Source organism: Camelina sativa, chromosome 6 (assembly GCF_000633955.1).
Source record: "Camelina sativa cultivar DH55 chromosome 6, Cs, whole genome shotgun sequence".
In the NCBI taxonomy this organism is placed as follows: domain Eukaryota; kingdom Viridiplantae; phylum Streptophyta; class Magnoliopsida; order Brassicales; family Brassicaceae; genus Camelina; species Camelina sativa.
The window spans coordinates 13,344,276-13,361,008 of record NC_025690.1 but is presented as its reverse complement, the minus strand read 5'-3'; the positions used below and the strand labels follow the sequence as shown (position 1 = coordinate 13,361,008).

The 16,733-nt window shown below is 38.9% G+C and overlaps 3 protein-coding genes across 3 annotated transcripts in view; all 3 read left to right on the top strand.

Moving 5' to 3' along the window:
* LOC104791177 (NAC domain-containing protein 62-like) lies at positions 3,488–5,987 on the top strand. The gene is made up of 6 exons (XM_010517003.2): positions 3,488–3,906; positions 4,083–4,363; positions 4,459–4,680; positions 4,769–5,059; positions 5,164–5,349; positions 5,449–5,987. The coding sequence occupies exons 1-6, from the start codon at positions 3,729–3,731 to the stop codon at positions 5,650–5,652; spliced, it is 1,362 nt and encodes a 453-aa protein (XP_010515305.1). The 5' UTR covers positions 3,488–3,728; the 3' UTR covers positions 5,653–5,987.
* Positions 8,737–16,733, top strand: part of LOC104791175 (RNA-dependent RNA polymerase 6) — a 10,625-nt gene continuing 2,628 nt past the window's right edge. The window contains exons 1-4 of the mRNA XM_019246751.1: positions 8,737–8,887; positions 9,050–9,670; positions 13,947–16,067; positions 16,474–16,707. Of these exons, the coding sequence (XP_019102296.1) occupies positions 9,077–9,670; positions 13,947–16,067; positions 16,474–16,707 (2,949 nt within the window). The 5' untranslated portion in view covers positions 8,737–8,887; positions 9,050–9,076. The remainder of the gene's footprint in view (positions 8,888–9,049; positions 9,671–13,946; positions 16,068–16,473; positions 16,708–16,733) is intronic.
* LOC109133249 (RNA-dependent RNA polymerase 6-like) lies at positions 11,211–13,927 on the top strand. Its single transcript, XM_019246230.1, has 2 exons — positions 11,211–11,362; positions 11,530–13,927. Exon 2 carries the CDS (start codon positions 11,552–11,554, stop codon positions 13,925–13,927), a length of 2,376 nt encoding a protein of 791 aa, XP_019101775.1. The 5' UTR covers positions 11,211–11,362; positions 11,530–11,551.

Genomic DNA, 16,733 nt, shown 5'->3' with positions numbered 1-16,733 from the left:
TTTCCTTGTGCCAGTTATGGTCCTTTCCATATCCATGCATCTTCCTTTCATGACCATTTCCACCGACGTCCTTGGTTCTTGGAGGATTTACACAATTCAACCGCTCAGAATAAACTTGCTCACCGGTCAAGGACTCTGATGGATACTCTCTTGTAGCGTCTTTTCCCTTCAAGAAGTCTTTTTTATTCCTCCTCAGAGGATGATCAGGAGGAAGAAATCTCCGATGACAATCAAACCAACATGTCTTCCTTCCATTCGGTAGATAAAAAAACTTTATATCGTCCATGCAAACTGGACAAGACAATTTACCATGTGTTGTCCATCAAGATAACATGCCATACGCAGGAAAGTCGCTTATCGTCCACATCATCACTGCTTTTAGGTTGAAATTTTGGCCCAAGGACACATCGTATGCATCGACTTCAGTAGACTACAACTCTTTTAACTCATCAATAAGAGGTTGGAGAAAGACATCAAGGCTAGCTCACGGATGGTTTGGACCAGAATTCAGAATTGTAAGAAACAAGTACTCAGCATCCATGCACATACCAGGAGGTAAATTATATGGCGTCAATATCACTGGCCATAATGAATGGTGACGAGACATCCCAAATGGATTGAACCCATCAGTACACAATCCCAAATACACGTTACGTGGTTCTTCAGCAAATTGAGGATTTTGTTCTTGAAAATACTTCCACTCCGCTGCATCAGACGGATGACTCATTTCTCCCACCTTTGCTTGGTGCTCGGCATGCCATCGCATTGCTGCTGCAGTCTTGTGACTCTGATACATTCTCTTCAATCTATCACCAATAGGTAAGTACCACATACGACTATATGGTACTTTGGTTCTGCGTCGGTCATTCTTAGGCTTCCATCTTGGTGCATCACAAAACAAACATTTTTCTTCCTTTTTGGCATCTTTCCAGAATAACATACAATTGTTTATACAAACATCAATTGTATGATATGGGAGTCCTAAATTGCGCATCAATTTCTCTGTCTCGTAATGAGAACCCGTAGCCTGGTTTCCCTCTGGTAAATAATCACTCAACATTTCACATACTGAATCCACTAACTTTTCACTCATATTATAATCTACCTTATTTTGCATAACTCTAGCAGCTAAAGATAATTGTGACTGACCTTCACGACAACCATCATATATTGGATTTTTTGCACTTTCTAACAAGTCGTAGATTTTTTTTGAATGGTTAAGTACTGGTTCTTCTACACTCTCATAACCCCCATCCCATTGATAGTTATCATCATAACCCACATTAGAAGGAAATGCATCATTCACCATATCCACATATCTATCTTCTACTACATTACCCACTTCCTCACTCCCACTAATAAATGTCGGATCAATAGTACTCGTTCCTATATCCATATTAATTTCTTCCCCATGCTTATACCAAACATAATAATCTGGCATAAACCCATAACTAAAAAGATGATTCCAAATTCTAGTCCCTAGAAAACGCTTCCCGTTTTTGCACCTACTACAAGGACAAAAAAACTTACCCCCGTTTTCTTGTGGAAAAGGCTGGCTATTTGCAAATTGCATGAACTGCTCCATCCCGGCTCTGAACTCTTCTATAAAAATTTTCCGTCATTATAATTGTAACTTCCTGACATTATTATAAATCTCTATATTTGCAACAACGAGTCTTTGCAAATCTCTTTATATGATCTCTTTTTTTTTGTGTTGCTTTGTGTTTCTGTGAGTGAGAAAAACGATTGGTGAGCTCAGTTTATATAGACATATTTAGCGACTAAAAAGTGACTATACTACGCAGTCACCAAATACAAGTACACCTACTTCGAATGCTAAAAACGTGTTTATATACACGTGTTAAGCGACTATTTAGGACTAAATTTTGCGACCCGCCGGAAATGTCGCAAAATAGTCGCCAAATTTCCTACTACTCAAGCAACTATCATTTAGTCGCTAATTTAGCGACTATTTTGCGACACGCCGAAATAGTCGCATTATAGTCGCCAAGTTAACGATTATTCTCATTTCGTCGTTTTTTGTTGCCATTTAGCGACTAATGTAGCGACTAAATTATTTAGTCGCAAATTAGCGACTAAATAGTGACTATTTGAGAATAGTCATAAAGCAGTCGCGAATTAGTGGATATGTAGTCGCTAAATTTAACGACTACGAATATAGTTGCCGATCGTAGTCGGAAAATCTGTGTTTTCTTGTAGTGCGTAAATTTAGAGATTTCTGTGTTTAAAAAGCTTCATTGGTATGGTCAAAAAAGTATGGAAGTTTCGTGGACCTCTCATCTATTGTGCTCTATTTTTAGTCGGTCGACTCGGTCCTAATACTAATACTTCGACGGAGAAATCAGATATATATACTACTACGCACAATATTAATTTAGTTAGGTTTCTTTGATTCTAGTAAATTAGAAAGAAAATATTATTTTGCCATATGTCACGATGCAATATGAAAATAATAATGCAGTTTTTTTTTTGCTAAAACATAGTTTTGCCGAATTACGTTTCATATCGACTTACATTGTGGATTTTGTTTTTTTTTTGTCGAGTGAGGAACCTTTCTTTCTTTTTTCTTTATCTTGTTTGTGTTTGTAATACGTTAAGAATGGAGCTAATTAATTAAGTAAATGACAGTGAAGAAGATAAAACTTAAGTGAATAACAATAATGTGACTTATAACGCGCGTTTAAGAAAAAAAAATATAACTCTCAAATAATATAATAAATATATATTCAAAAACGTATCCAGTTTAACCATTTTGGTAAAATTCATCATCTCGTTAATAACCTTAGATCATGTACATATAGAAAATAACATGTTGTAGAAAAAAACACATCTAAAACTGTATCTCACAAGTTAAATGGCAATTTTATTCTTGTTCATCGAATGAATAAAATAGTCTGACAAGTGACAACATGCTTGTTGCAAGTGAGTCGTACATATGCATTAGAATCTGGGACTTTGTGGAAAAAACAAAAAAATGCATTAGAATCTAAGACAATGCACGGAAAAAAAAACTACTACTAACGTAGGATAGTGTGCTCCATGATCGTGTTGACGAGTTCGAGCAAACNTGTAATATTTTTGGAAATTTTTTTTTTAATGGTATTTAAAAGAATTTCTCAAAAATATACTGTATATATATATAAAGACATTTCCAAAAAAAGTCAAGAAAAGCGAAACTTCCCACAGAACTCACAAACAAAGTGACATGCACCGAAGCTTCCTTTCCCGCTTCATCCACATGTCGTTATTTCATTCGTTTTATGACATTTTTTTTTAATATGGCAACCACTTTCTCAACTTTACCCCTTCCTCTTGCTTTAATATCCCAAAGTCCCAAAAGGGCAAAATCGTACATCAACACCACTAAAACGCGGAACGTACTTGGTATAGCGCGTGTAACACACTAAACCTCTCCACGCGCTGTTATCACCATCACCTCTCTCTTTATAATTTCTTCACAAAAGGAAAAAATCAAAGTTCACATCTTCTTCTCTTCTTCTTCACTTTACCAAAATCACCGATTCGAGCTTTAGGGTTTTTGTTTTCTGATATATTTTTTTTTATTGCTATCTTCTTCATCTTCTTCGTGATACCTTCGAATCGTATCTCTGATACTATCTATATAAACAATAATTCTGATTCGTAGTATCTGAGAATCTTCTTCAATCTTTGGGGTTCGATTCGTTCATAACAAAAAAGCCGATTCAATGAATCAGAATCTTGAAGTTCTATCAATGGATTCATTACCAGTTGGATTAAGATTCCGTCCAACTGACGAGGAGCTCGTCCGTTACTATCTCCGTAAAAAGATCAACGGCCACGATGGCGACGTTAAAGCTATCCGTGAGATCGATATTTGCAAATGGGAGCCTTGGGATTTACCTGGTAAACCCTTCTTCTTCTTCTGCTTCTTCTTAGAAATGTTGTAACTTTGGCGAAATCTTGAATTAGTTCCGATGTTTTTTTTATAAAGTCAGTAACTTTTAGGACTTTAGAATCTGTTTGATATAAGTTTAGTTTTGGTGACTTAGAGATTTGATTTTGTTGTTTGTTGTTTGTAGATTTTTCTGTGATAAAAACAAAAGACTCAGAGTGGCTCTTCTTCTGTCCATTGGACCGGAAGTATCCTAACGGAAGTAGACAGAACAGGGCAACTGTGGCAGGCTACTGGAAGGCGACAGGGAAAGACCGGAAGATTAAAAACGGTAAGACTAAGATTATCGGTGTGAAGAGAACTCTTGTTTTCCACGCTGGTCGTGCTCCTAAAGGAACAAGAACCAATTGGGTTATTCATGAGTATCGTGCCACGGAGAATGATCTTAGCGGTACTAATCCTGGCCAGGTAAATAATAATGCACACTCTGTAGATCTGTGACAGTTTGGAAAACTAATTTAGCTATGGAATCTTGATCGTTGTGATTGTGTTGATATATGCAGAGTCCGTTTGTGATATGCAAGTTGTTCAAGAAACAAGAACTGCATTTAGCAGAAGAAGATTCCAAGTCGGATGAGGTTGAACCTGCTGTCTCGTCTCCAACTGTTGAAGTATCTGAGGTCACTAAAACAGAAGACGTGAAGCCTTATGACATTGCAGAGTCTTCTCTTGTAATCTCTGGCGATTCTCATAGTGACGCCTGTGATGAGGCTACAACTGCCGAGGTGAAGACATTTTCTTAGTTATTTTTTTCTTAGATGATTGTCTTTGTGTCGGTTTGAAAACTAAATACTTTTTGTTTTTGACATGCAGCTTGTAGATTTTGATTGGTATCCGGAACTGGATTCCCTTGATTGCAAGCTCTTCTCCCCATTACACTCTCAATTCCAATGCGAGCTTGGTGGATCCACATTTCAGCCTGGCTCAAGTAATTTTTCAGGGAATGAGACCAACAACTTCCAAGTTCAGACTCAGTATGGTACAAATGAAGTAGATACATATATATCCGAGTTTCTTGATTCGATTCTTCAGAGCCCAGACGAGGATCCAGAGAAGCATAAGTATGTTTTGCAGAGTGGCTTTGATGGCGCAACACCAGATCAGGTACATGAAGTTTCCTCAAAACTCATAATATTGTATCATTTTTTTTTTAATTCATTAAGAAAACTGATACCATAATTAACTCTTATTAATCTACTTGATTGCAGGTTGCGCCAGCTTATCAGCAGGGCTCAGCAGTTGGCATGAGCAACGATGTTTCAGTAACGGGGATCCAGATTAGGAGTCGGCAGGCACAATTCTCTGGTTGCACCAATGAGTATATAGCGCAGGGAAATGGCCCAAGAAGGCTACGTCTGCAAACTAACCTTAATGGGATTGACTCGAAGAGAGAGGTGAGAATAACACCCACCTTCTCATGAATTACTCTATTTCTTGGTTTCACGTAGCAAATTGGAATCGAACTGTGACACTAATATCTTAATGCTACGCAGGCTGAGGACACAGTTGGAGAAAGTATGAATAAAGGCTGCAGAAAGCTAATGAGAACAAAGAACAAAACCGGCTTTGTGTTTAAAAGGATTATGCCTCTGAAATGTTCTTACGGAGGGCTTCTTAGGGCGGCGGTAGTTGCAGTTGTGTTCTTGATGTCAGTCTGCAGTCTAACCGTTGACTTCAGAGCATCCGCAATGCCATGATAACTGGAACTTGCATCTGCATACCTTGAGAACTGGAACTTTCTTTTGTATATATAGTGCTCGAACCTGGATTTTGCTTTTGTTGTTGGTTTCAGGCTTTCGCTTTAACCGGTACCAGTTTGTAGGTTTACATGTAGTTTTAGGCTTGTAAACGTTATGACCTTATGCTATGAAGAGACAAAGGTCATGTTAGTTTGGTGAACCAGATGCAATATCTGGATGCAAATGTTTATTATTGTTCGTTTAGTAACAATTAGGAACTCATCTAGATACAATATCTGGATACATTTTAAAAATTCATCCAAAAAAACTGAATTTCTGGATGAGATTTTTTAGAGAGTTTGGATGAGATAAATTTATCCATAATTTGTAAAAGTTAAAAATACACCTATTTTAATTAAATAATTACAAAATATTTTTTCTCAATTCTAATATACATACAACTCTAAAATTCCAATTCTTCACCCACCAGCCTGCAAAATTTCATTTTTCCCTAAAACCGCAAAATCTCGTTTTTCCGCCAAAACCGCAAAATTTCGCTTTTCCCGTCAAACCGCAAAATCTTGTTTTCCTACCAAAAAACACAAAAACATGAAAACTCGTTTTCCCGCCAAAACCGAAAAATTACGTTTTCCCGTCAAAACCGCATAGTTACGTTTCCCGTCAAAACCGCAAATTACGTTTTCCCGCCAAAAATGCAAAATTATGTTTTCCCGTCAAAACCGCAAAGTTATGTTTCCCGCCAAACTCGCGAAATCTCGTTTTCCCGCCAAAACCGCAAAATCTCGTTTTTCCGCCAAAACCGCAAAATTATGTTTTTCCGCCAAAATCTCGTTTTTCCGCCAAAATCGCAAAATCTCGTTTTTCTGCCAAAACCACAAAATCTATTTTTCCGCCAAAACCGCAAAATTACGTTTTTCGGCAAAAAAATGCAAAATTTTATTTTCTCGCCAAACTCGCAAAATCTTGTTTTCCCGCCAAAACTGCAAAATTTTGTTTTTCTACCAAAAACACAAAATCTCATTTTTAAATATTTATTTAATATATATGAAAATGACCAAAAAAACATAAGTAAATTTAAACCACTAAAACATATTCAACATAAAATAAAGGGCTTTTTAGTATTTTACATATATTGTATCCAGATACAGATATCAAATTACAAAACAAACATAATTGAATCGAAATACAATTTATGGATACATGAACCAATAACACAAACGAACATCATCTAAATGTTGCGTCCAGATACTGCGTCTTGATACTGTATCTAGATATTTTGTCTAGTTCACCAAACGATCAGGGCCCAATAACCTCTAGTTGTACTTGTTTGACTTATTAGAGTTGTTACATAATTAAAGGTTATGCTTAATCATATTTTCCTTTGGACTCTTTGACGATGAAGATATATTACATACAGTGGCAAACAATGATGATCAGTGCCCGCTTAAACATATTACATGCTCGTGGGCAAAAAAAAAAAAAAATACCCCTTAATCATTAAAAAACTTATTATTTTTTTTTAGATTTTTTTGGTTTATATATATATATATATATATATTTGTTTTGTGCCCTTCTAGCTTACAAATATTTTTTTGTGCCCCTTTAATTTACAAATTTTATTTTTAATGCTCTTTTAACTTATAATTTTTTTTTGGTGCCCATTTTTTTATATGTATATGTCCCTTTAATCTATGTACCCGGGGCGGTCGCACTGCCCGCCCTCCTAGTTAAGCCGACACTGATGATGATGATACCTTCAATATAAGAAGATCTTCAAACTAAACCAAGATTTCAAAATTAGTTGATATATATACTGTATTTTTTATGATAAAGCGTAAAGAAGAATCTTCTGAGAACAAACGAACCTCAACTAATTCATTGATTGTTAAGACCTTGGTTCAACTAATTCATTCAACTATTTCATTATATGCACAAGAAAGTTTAGACGACAACAACAGAGAGAAAAATAAAGAGTAAAAACATGTCATCTCACCTTGTACAAAACTCGTACAAATGAGATGACAAGTCGTATAAATGAGACTTGTCATTTATGACTTTTATCACAATCATCATTGCGTAAGAGATGAGGGCAAAAATTGTGGATTCTAGCCAAGATTGAACATTATGGTTCAACGCATTCATATGGCACCACCATATATGGTTTCCACACACTCGAGGAAGTTCGTTAACGTGACCCCAACCAATAGATTCACATTTTCCTTGAGAAAATCCACTTCTCGTTGACATTTGAGTATACTCAACCGCACAAAGAAGACCATCCGTACAAAGATGACTGGGAAGAGGTGAAGTCTCCAGCGAGATGGCAGTTTCGAAAGCGATAAAACGTCGTGGTCCCGTGGATCAGAATAAAACGGCGCCTCTATGAATCAGAATTAAAATCGTAGACATCAATTTTAACACGTGTTAGCACAAATTTAATGATATTTTATTAATTTCAACATGTCCTTTTTATAACCCATTTACTATATAACTGCATTATATAGTATTTTAAACTTTTTTAATTTTACATATTCGTAATATTTTAAATTTATTAAGTTTATATATATTAATTATAATATTTAAATAAATATCGAAGTTCTACTTAGTTAAGAATCAAAGCTCACAGATTTTGGACAATTAAATTGTTGTTTTCTTTAGATGCAAATGATTAATAGATATATTATTTTCAAAACACAATAGAATATGTGGTAAATATATCATAGTTTTTGTTTCCATATTTATTTTGCTGTAATTTTTTTACTTGGAATGCAATGTAAAATATTTAGGAAACAAAAGCTGAAGTAATGCTATTTTAGAATTTTTGGAGGCATTAACTTTGTGAAAGTACAAATAAAAGGGTAAAATCTAAAATTTTAATAATGTATGTATAGATATAAAATAATCAAATTATGTGTAAAATTCTGCCAAAAAAAGAAAACGAATGGGTTGTGTTTAAAATCTAAAAGGCCCAAATTTAAAAGCCCATTAAGAAAACGAATAGCACGTGAGCAGCACAAGCAAAGCGCTTCTTCTTCTTCTCCAGTCTTTTTCGTTTACTGGGAATAGATTTTAAACAAAATAATGAAGTAAAAAAAAAAAAAGGTTTCACTTTCAGCTATGGCGATTTCGCCTTCCTAATTTAGCGCGGCCTACTCACTAGTCTTCTCTGCGGTCTCCGCGTTGCTTCTGTTTCGTTTCCAGTATCGATTTCGTTGATTGAGGACCTCACTGTGTAAGTCTCGAGAGCCTGAGTATTTATTCCCGCTTGATTCAAAAAAAAACTTAATTCAGTCACAAGTGTTTTTGCTTGATCCCATCTTCAATAGTTCTTGTAGTTGGAACCATCAAATATAGCCTCTTAATTTGATTATTTCTTTTTCAACTACCAACGGAGAGCAGTGAATTAGGGCTTTTGCGAAAAATGGGGTCAGAGGGAAACATGAAGAACTCGGTTGTGACACAAGTAAGCATTGGTGGATTTGGTGAGTCCACTACTGCTAAACAACTTACAGATTACCTCGAAGACGAAGTAGGACTTGTTTGGCGATGCAGATTAAAGAACTCTTGGACTCCCCCTGGGTCTTACCCTAATTTCGAAATCGCAGACACTTCAAAAATCCCCAAAATCGATGATTACAAGAAAGTGGAGCCTCATGCGTTTGTCCATTTCGCTATTCCCGAATCAACAGAACGTGCCATGGATGCTGCAGGGCAATGCAAGCTCATCCTCGATGGGCAGCCGTTAAAAGTCAGCTTGGGTCCTAAGAACCCATATACACTTAACCAGAGAAGAAGAACGACTACACCTTATAAGTTGACTGGTGTTTCGATTGAGATTGGGACTTTGGTTTCCCGGGATGAGTTTCTTGTTTCATGGAGAGCTGAAGGGGTTGATTTCCTTGTAGATCCTTTTGACAACACTTGCAAGTTTTGCTTCAGGAAGAGCACTGCGTTCTCTTTCAAGGACGCAGTGATGCATGCTGTGATAAATTGTGATTATAAGTTGGAGTTGTTGGTGAGAGACATAAGAACAGTAAGGCAGTATAAGAATTTGCATGGCTTTGTGCTTCTTTTGCAGCTGGCTTCGTCACCCCGTGTCTGGTACAGAACTGCTGATGATGATATTTACGAGACTGTTCCTTTTGATCTCTTGGATGATGATGACCCTTGGATCCGTACCACTGATTTTACACAAGTTGGGGCGATCGGTCGATGTCTTTCTTATCGAGTGCTCATATCTCCTCGGTATGAGAAGAAGTTGACAACGGCATTAGATTATCTAAGGATGCGGAGGGTGCAAGAGGAACGTGTGAGGTGGCCTCCTCGGATCCGTGATGAGCCTTGTTTTGGGGAGCCTGTGTCAGATCATTTCTTCTGCATTCATCACAAGGAAGGAATCTCCTTTGAGATCATGTTCCTAGTAAACTCGGTATTGCACAGAGGGGTTTTTAACCAGTTTCAGTTGACTGAGCGTTTCTTTGATCTTCTCAGAAACCAACCCAGAGATGTCAATATAGCTTCTCTCAAGCATCTCTGTACCTATAAAAAACCAGTTTTTGATGCGTACAAGAGGTTGAAGCTTGTTCAGGAATGGATTCAGAAAAATCCAAAGCTTTTAGGGAGTCATGAACAATCTGAGGATATCTCTGAGATCAGAAGGTTAGTTATTACCCCAACCAGAGCCCATTGCCTACCCCCAGAAGTTGAGCTCTCCAACAGGGTTCTCAGGAAATACAAAGCTGTTGCTGAAAGATTTTTGCGCGTAACTTTCATGGATGAAAGTATGCAGACTATAAATTCTAATGTTCTCTCTTACTTTGTTGCTCCTATTGTGAAGGATCTGACATCAAGCTCTTTCTCTCAGAAGACTTACGTTTTCAAAAGAGTGAAGAGCATATTAACCGATGGGTTTAAACTATGTGGTAGAAAATATAGTTTTCTAGCATTCTCCGCCAATCAACTGAGAGACCGCTCTGCATGGTTCTTTGCTGAAGATGGGAAAACAAGAGTGTCAGATATAAAAACATGGATGGGGAAGTTCAAAGACAAGAATGTGGCAAAATGTGCTGCTAGGATGGGACTGTGCTTCTCCTCCACATATGCCACTGTAGATGTCATGCTTCACGAGGTTGACACCGAGCTTCCAGACATTGAGAGAAATGGGTATGTTTTCTCTGATGGAATTGGTACAATCACACCTGACCTCGCTGACGAAGTAATGGAGAAACTTAGGTTGGATGTGCACTACACCCCTTGTGCTTATCAGATACGTTACGCAGGTTTCAAAGGAGTTGTTGCTCGTTGGCCATCAAAAGGTGATGGAATCCGGCTAGCTCTTCGAGACAGTATGAAGAAGTTCAATTCCAAACATACTATCTTGGAGATCTGTTCCTGGACGAGGTTTCAACCTGGATTCTTAAATCGGCAGATANATCTAAAAGGCCCAAATTTAAAAGCCCATTAAGAAAACGAATAGCACGTGAGCAGCACAAGCAAAGCGCTTCTTCTTCTTCTCCAGTCTTTTTCGTTTACTGGGAATAGATTTTAAACAAAATAATGAAGTAAAAAAAAAAAAAGGTTTCACTTTCAGCTATGGCGATTTCGCCTTCCTAATTTAGCGCGGCCTACTCACTAGTCTTCTCTGCGGTCTCCGCGTTGCTTCTGTTTCGTTTCCAGTATCGATTTCGTTGATTGAGGACCTCACTGTGTAAGTCTCGAGAGCCTGAGTATTTATTCCCGCTTGATTCAAAAAAAAACTTAATTCAGTCACAAGTGTTTTTGCTTGATCCCATCTTCAATAGTTCTTGTAGTTGGAACCATCAAATATAGCCTCTTAATTTGATTATTTCTTTTTCAACTACCAACGGAGAGCAGTGAATTAGGGCTTTTGCGAAAAATGGGGTCAGAGGGAAACATGAAGAACTCGGTTGTGACACAAGTAAGCATTGGTGGATTTGGTGAGTCCACTACTGCTAAACAACTTACAGATTACCTCGAAGACGAAGTAGGACTTGTTTGGCGATGCAGATTAAAGAACTCTTGGACTCCCCCTGGGTCTTACCCTAATTTCGAAATCGCAGACACTTCAAAAATCCCCAAAATCGATGATTACAAGAAAGTGGAGCCTCATGCGTTTGTCCATTTCGCTATTCCCGAATCAACAGAACGTGCCATGGATGCTGCAGGGCAATGCAAGCTCATCCTCGATGGGCAGCCGTTAAAAGTCAGCTTGGGTCCTAAGAACCCATATACACTTAACCAGAGAAGAAGAACGACTACACCTTATAAGTTGACTGGTGTTTCGATTGAGATTGGGACTTTGGTTTCCCGGGATGAGTTTCTTGTTTCATGGAGAGCTGAAGGGGTTGATTTCCTTGTAGATCCTTTTGACAACACTTGCAAGTTTTGCTTCAGGAAGAGCACTGCGTTCTCTTTCAAGGACGCAGTGATGCATGCTGTGATAAATTGTGATTATAAGTTGGAGTTGTTGGTGAGAGACATAAGAACAGTAAGGCAGTATAAGAATTTGCATGGCTTTGTGCTTCTTTTGCAGCTGGCTTCGTCACCCCGTGTCTGGTACAGAACTGCTGATGATGATATTTACGAGACTGTTCCTTTTGATCTCTTGGATGATGATGACCCTTGGATCCGTACCACTGATTTTACACAAGTTGGGGCGATCGGTCGATGTCTTTCTTATCGAGTGCTCATATCTCCTCGGTATGAGAAGAAGTTGACAACGGCATTAGATTATCTAAGGATGCGGAGGGTGCAAGAGGAACGTGTGAGGTGGCCTCCTCGGATCCGTGATGAGCCTTGTTTTGGGGAGCCTGTGTCAGATCATTTCTTCTGCATTCATCACAAGGAAGGAATCTCCTTTGAGATCATGTTCCTAGTAAACTCGGTATTGCACAGAGGGGTTTTTAACCAGTTTCAGTTGACTGAGCGTTTCTTTGATCTTCTCAGAAACCAACCCAGAGATGTCAATATAGCTTCTCTCAAGCATCTCTGTACCTATAAAAAACCAGTTTTTGATGCGTACAAGAGGTTGAAGCTTGTTCAGGAATGGATTCAGAAAAATCCAAAGCTTTTAGGGAGTCATGAACAATCTGAGGATATCTCTGAGATCAGAAGGTTAGTTATTACCCCAACCAGAGCCCATTGCCTACCCCCAGAAGTTGAGCTCTCCAACAGGGTTCTCAGGAAATACAAAGCTGTTGCTGAAAGATTTTTGCGCGTAACTTTCATGGATGAAAGTATGCAGACTATAAATTCTAATGTTCTCTCTTACTTTGTTGCTCCTATTGTGAAGGATCTGACATCAAGCTCTTTCTCTCAGAAGACTTACGTTTTCAAAAGAGTGAAGAGCATATTAACCGATGGGTTTAAACTATGTGGTAGAAAATATAGTTTTCTAGCATTCTCCGCCAATCAACTGAGAGACCGCTCTGCATGGTTCTTTGCTGAAGATGGGAAAACAAGAGTGTCAGATATAAAAACATGGATGGGGAAGTTCAAAGACAAGAATGTGGCAAAATGTGCTGCTAGGATGGGACTGTGCTTCTCCTCCACATATGCCACTGTAGATGTCATGCTTCACGAGGTTGACACCGAGCTTCCAGACATTGAGAGAAATGGGTATGTTTTCTCTGATGGAATTGGTACAATCACACCTGACCTCGCTGACGAAGTAATGGAGAAACTTAGGTTGGATGTGCACTACACCCCTTGTGCTTATCAGATACGTTACGCAGGTTTCAAAGGAGTTGTTGCTCGTTGGCCATCAAAAGGTGATGGAATCCGGCTAGCTCTTCGAGACAGTATGAAGAAGTTCAATTCCAAACATACTATCTTGGAGATCTGTTCCTGGACGAGGTTTCAACCTGGATTCTTAAATCGGCAGATAATTACTCTCCTTTCTGTACTAGGTGTTCCGGATGAAATATTCTGGGATATGCAGGAATCCATGCTCTGTAAACTGAACCGCATCCTTGATGATACAGATGTTGCATTTGAAGTTCTCACAGCATCATGTGCTGAACAGGGAAACACTGCAGCTATCATGCTAAGTGCAGGTTTCAAACCAAAAACTGAGCCACATCTACGTGGAATGTTGTCTTCAGTCAGAATTGCACAACTCTGGGGTCTCAGAGAAAAATCACGTATTTTTGTTACTTCAGGAAGGTGGCTAATGGGTTGCCTTGACGAAGCAGGGATACTTGAACAGGGCCAATGCTTTATCCAAGTCTCAAAACCGTCTANTAAATTGTGATTATAAGTTGGAGTTGTTGGTGAGAGACATAAGAACAGTAAGGCAGTATAAGAATTTGCATGGCTTTGTGCTTCTTTTGCAGCTGGCTTCGTCACCCCGTGTCTGGTACAGAACTGCTGATGATGATATTTACGAGACTGTTCCTTTTGATCTCTTGGATGATGATGACCCTTGGATCCGTACCACTGATTTTACTCAAGTTGGGGCGATCGGTCGATGTCTTTCTTATCGAGTGCTCATATCTCCTCGGTATGAGAAGAAGTTGACAACAGCGTTAGATTATCTAAGGATGCGGAGGGTGCAAGAGGAACGTGTGAGGTGGCCTCCTCGGATCCGTGATGAGCCCTCTTTTGGGGAGCCTGTGTCAGATCATTTCTTCTGCATTCATCACAAGGAAGGAATCTCCTTTGAGATCATGTTCCTAGTAAACTCGGTATTGCACAGAGGGGTTTTTAACCAGTTTCAGTTGACTGAGCGTTTCTTTGATCTTCTCAGAAACCAACCCAGAGATGTCAATATAGCTTCTCTCAAGCATCTCTGTACCTATAAAAAACCAGTTTTTGATGCGTACAAGAGGTTGAAGCTTGTTCAGGAATGGATTCAGAAAAATCCAAAGCTTTTAGGGAGTCATGAACAATCTGAGGATATCTCTGAGATCAGAAGGTTAGTTATTACCCCAACCAGAGCCCATTGCCTACCCCCAGAAGTTGAGCTCTCCAACAGGGTTCTCAGGAAATACAAAGCTGTTGCTGAAAGATTTTTGCGCGTAACTTTCATGGATGAAAGTATGCAGACTATAAATTCTAATGTTCTCTCTTACTTTGTTGCTCCTATTGTGAAGGATCTGACATCAAGCTCTTTCTCTCAGAAGACTTACGTTTTCAAAAGAGTGAAGAGCATATTAACCGATGGGTTTAAACTATGTGGTAGAAAATATAGTTTTCTAGCATTCTCCGCCAATCAACTGAGAGACCGCTCTGCATGGTTCTTTGCTGAAGATGGGAAAACAAGAGTGTCAGATATAAAAACATGGATGGGGAAGTTCAAAGACAAGAATGTGGCAAAATGTGCTGCTAGGATGGGACTGTGCTTCTCCTCCACATATGCCACTGTAGATGTCATGCTTCACGAGGTTGACACCGAGCTTCCAGACATTGAGAGAAATGGGTATGTTTTCTCTGATGGAATTGGTACAATCACACCTGACCTCGCTGACGAAGTAATGGAGAAACTTAGGTTGGATGTGCACTACACCCCTTGTGCTTATCAGATACGTTACGCAGGTTTCAAAGGAGTTGTTGCTCGTTGGCCATCAAAAGGTGATGGAATCCGGCTAGCTCTTCGAGACAGTATGAAGAAGTTCAATTCCAAACATACTATCTTGGAGATCTGTTCCTGGACGAGGTTTCAACCTGGATTCTTAAATCGGCAGATAATTACTCTCCTTTCTGTACTAGGTGTTCCGGATGAAATATTCTGGGATATGCAGGAATCCATGCTCTGTAAACTGAACCGCATCCTTGATGATACAGATGTTGCATTTGAAGTTCTCACAGCATCATGTGCTGAACAGGGAAACACTGCAGCTATCATGCTAAGTGCAGGTTTCAAACCAAAAACTGAGCCACATCTACGTGGAATGTTGTCTTCAGTCAGAATTGCACAACTCTGGGGTCTCAGAGAAAAATCACGTATTTTTGTTACTTCAGGAAGGTGGCTAATGGGTTGCCTTGACGAAGCAGGGATACTTGAACAGGGCCAATGCTTTATCCAAGTCTCAAAACCGTCTATAGAAAATTGTTTCTCCAAACATGGGTCTCGTTTTAAGGAGACAAAGACAGATCTGCAAGTAGTTAAAGGCTATGTAGCCATTGCCAAGAATCCTTGTCTTCACCCAGGGGATGTAAGGATTTTAGAAGCTGTTGATGTACCCCAGCTGCATCACATGTATGACTGCCTTATTTTCCCTCAGAAAGGTGATAGGCCCCATACAAACGAAGCTTCTGGCAGTGACCTTGACGGGGACTTGTACTTTGTGGCTTGGGATCAGAAACTCATCCCTCCTAGCAAAAAAAGCTTTCCGGCCATGCATTATGATGCAGCTGAAGAGAAGAGTTTAGGCCGTGCTGTCAACCACCAGGTCAATATCTGCTTCCCACTTTTGTTCCGTTTAAGCAGAAATGATGACGCTTGAGATAAGATAGATATAGGTGATTCCAGTATAACTCTCTGATTTTTCTAAAAGTGCTGGACTGTTTGTTTTTGGATGCTTCGTAGTGATTATTTGTGCTTGCTTCTGAGCTCATGCATTGGATGGTATGGGTTATTAACAACATACTGTGTCCATCCTGCAGGAGCTACGATGATGACATATAAGAAAATTTTGTCATATATTGCTGATTCTGATTTGATTTTTCGGCATGCCTAACTGTGACTATTTAGCTATTATCAAGTGCAGTATCATGATGCTAGCGTCTGTCAATTCTTTGTTTAATTTCTTTTCTTGTAACCTGCAAAACAAGTCTTGGGTAATTCTTTTGTTACAGGATATAATAGATTTCTTTGCAAGAAACATGGCAAATGAGCATTTGGGTACAATTTGCAATGCACACGTCGTTCATGCTGATAGAAGTGAGTATGGAGCCATGGACGAAGAATGTATGCTACTGGCAGAATTAGCTGCCACTGCAGTTGATTTCCCGAAGACAGGGAAAATTGTGTCAATGCCCTTCCACCTAAAACCAAAACTCTACCCAGATTTCATGGGGAAAGAAGACTACCAAACTTACAAGTCGAACAAAATCTT

What these genes read in the sequence shown, in the direction of transcription:
- LOC104791177 (XM_010517003.2), top strand. Translation starts at nt 3,729, where the DNA reads ATGAATCAGAATCTTGAAGTTCTATCAATGGATTCATTACCAGTTGGA. An exon ending in GCGGTACTAATCCTGGCCAG is followed by an intron (nt 4,364 to 4,458) that starts GTAAATAATAAT and finishes TGATATATGCAG; the next exon opens with AGTCCGTTTGTGATATGCAA. An exon ending in ATGAGGCTACAACTGCCGAG is followed by an intron (nt 4,681 to 4,768) that starts GTGAAGACATTT and finishes TTTGACATGCAG; the next exon opens with CTTGTAGATTTTGATTGGTA.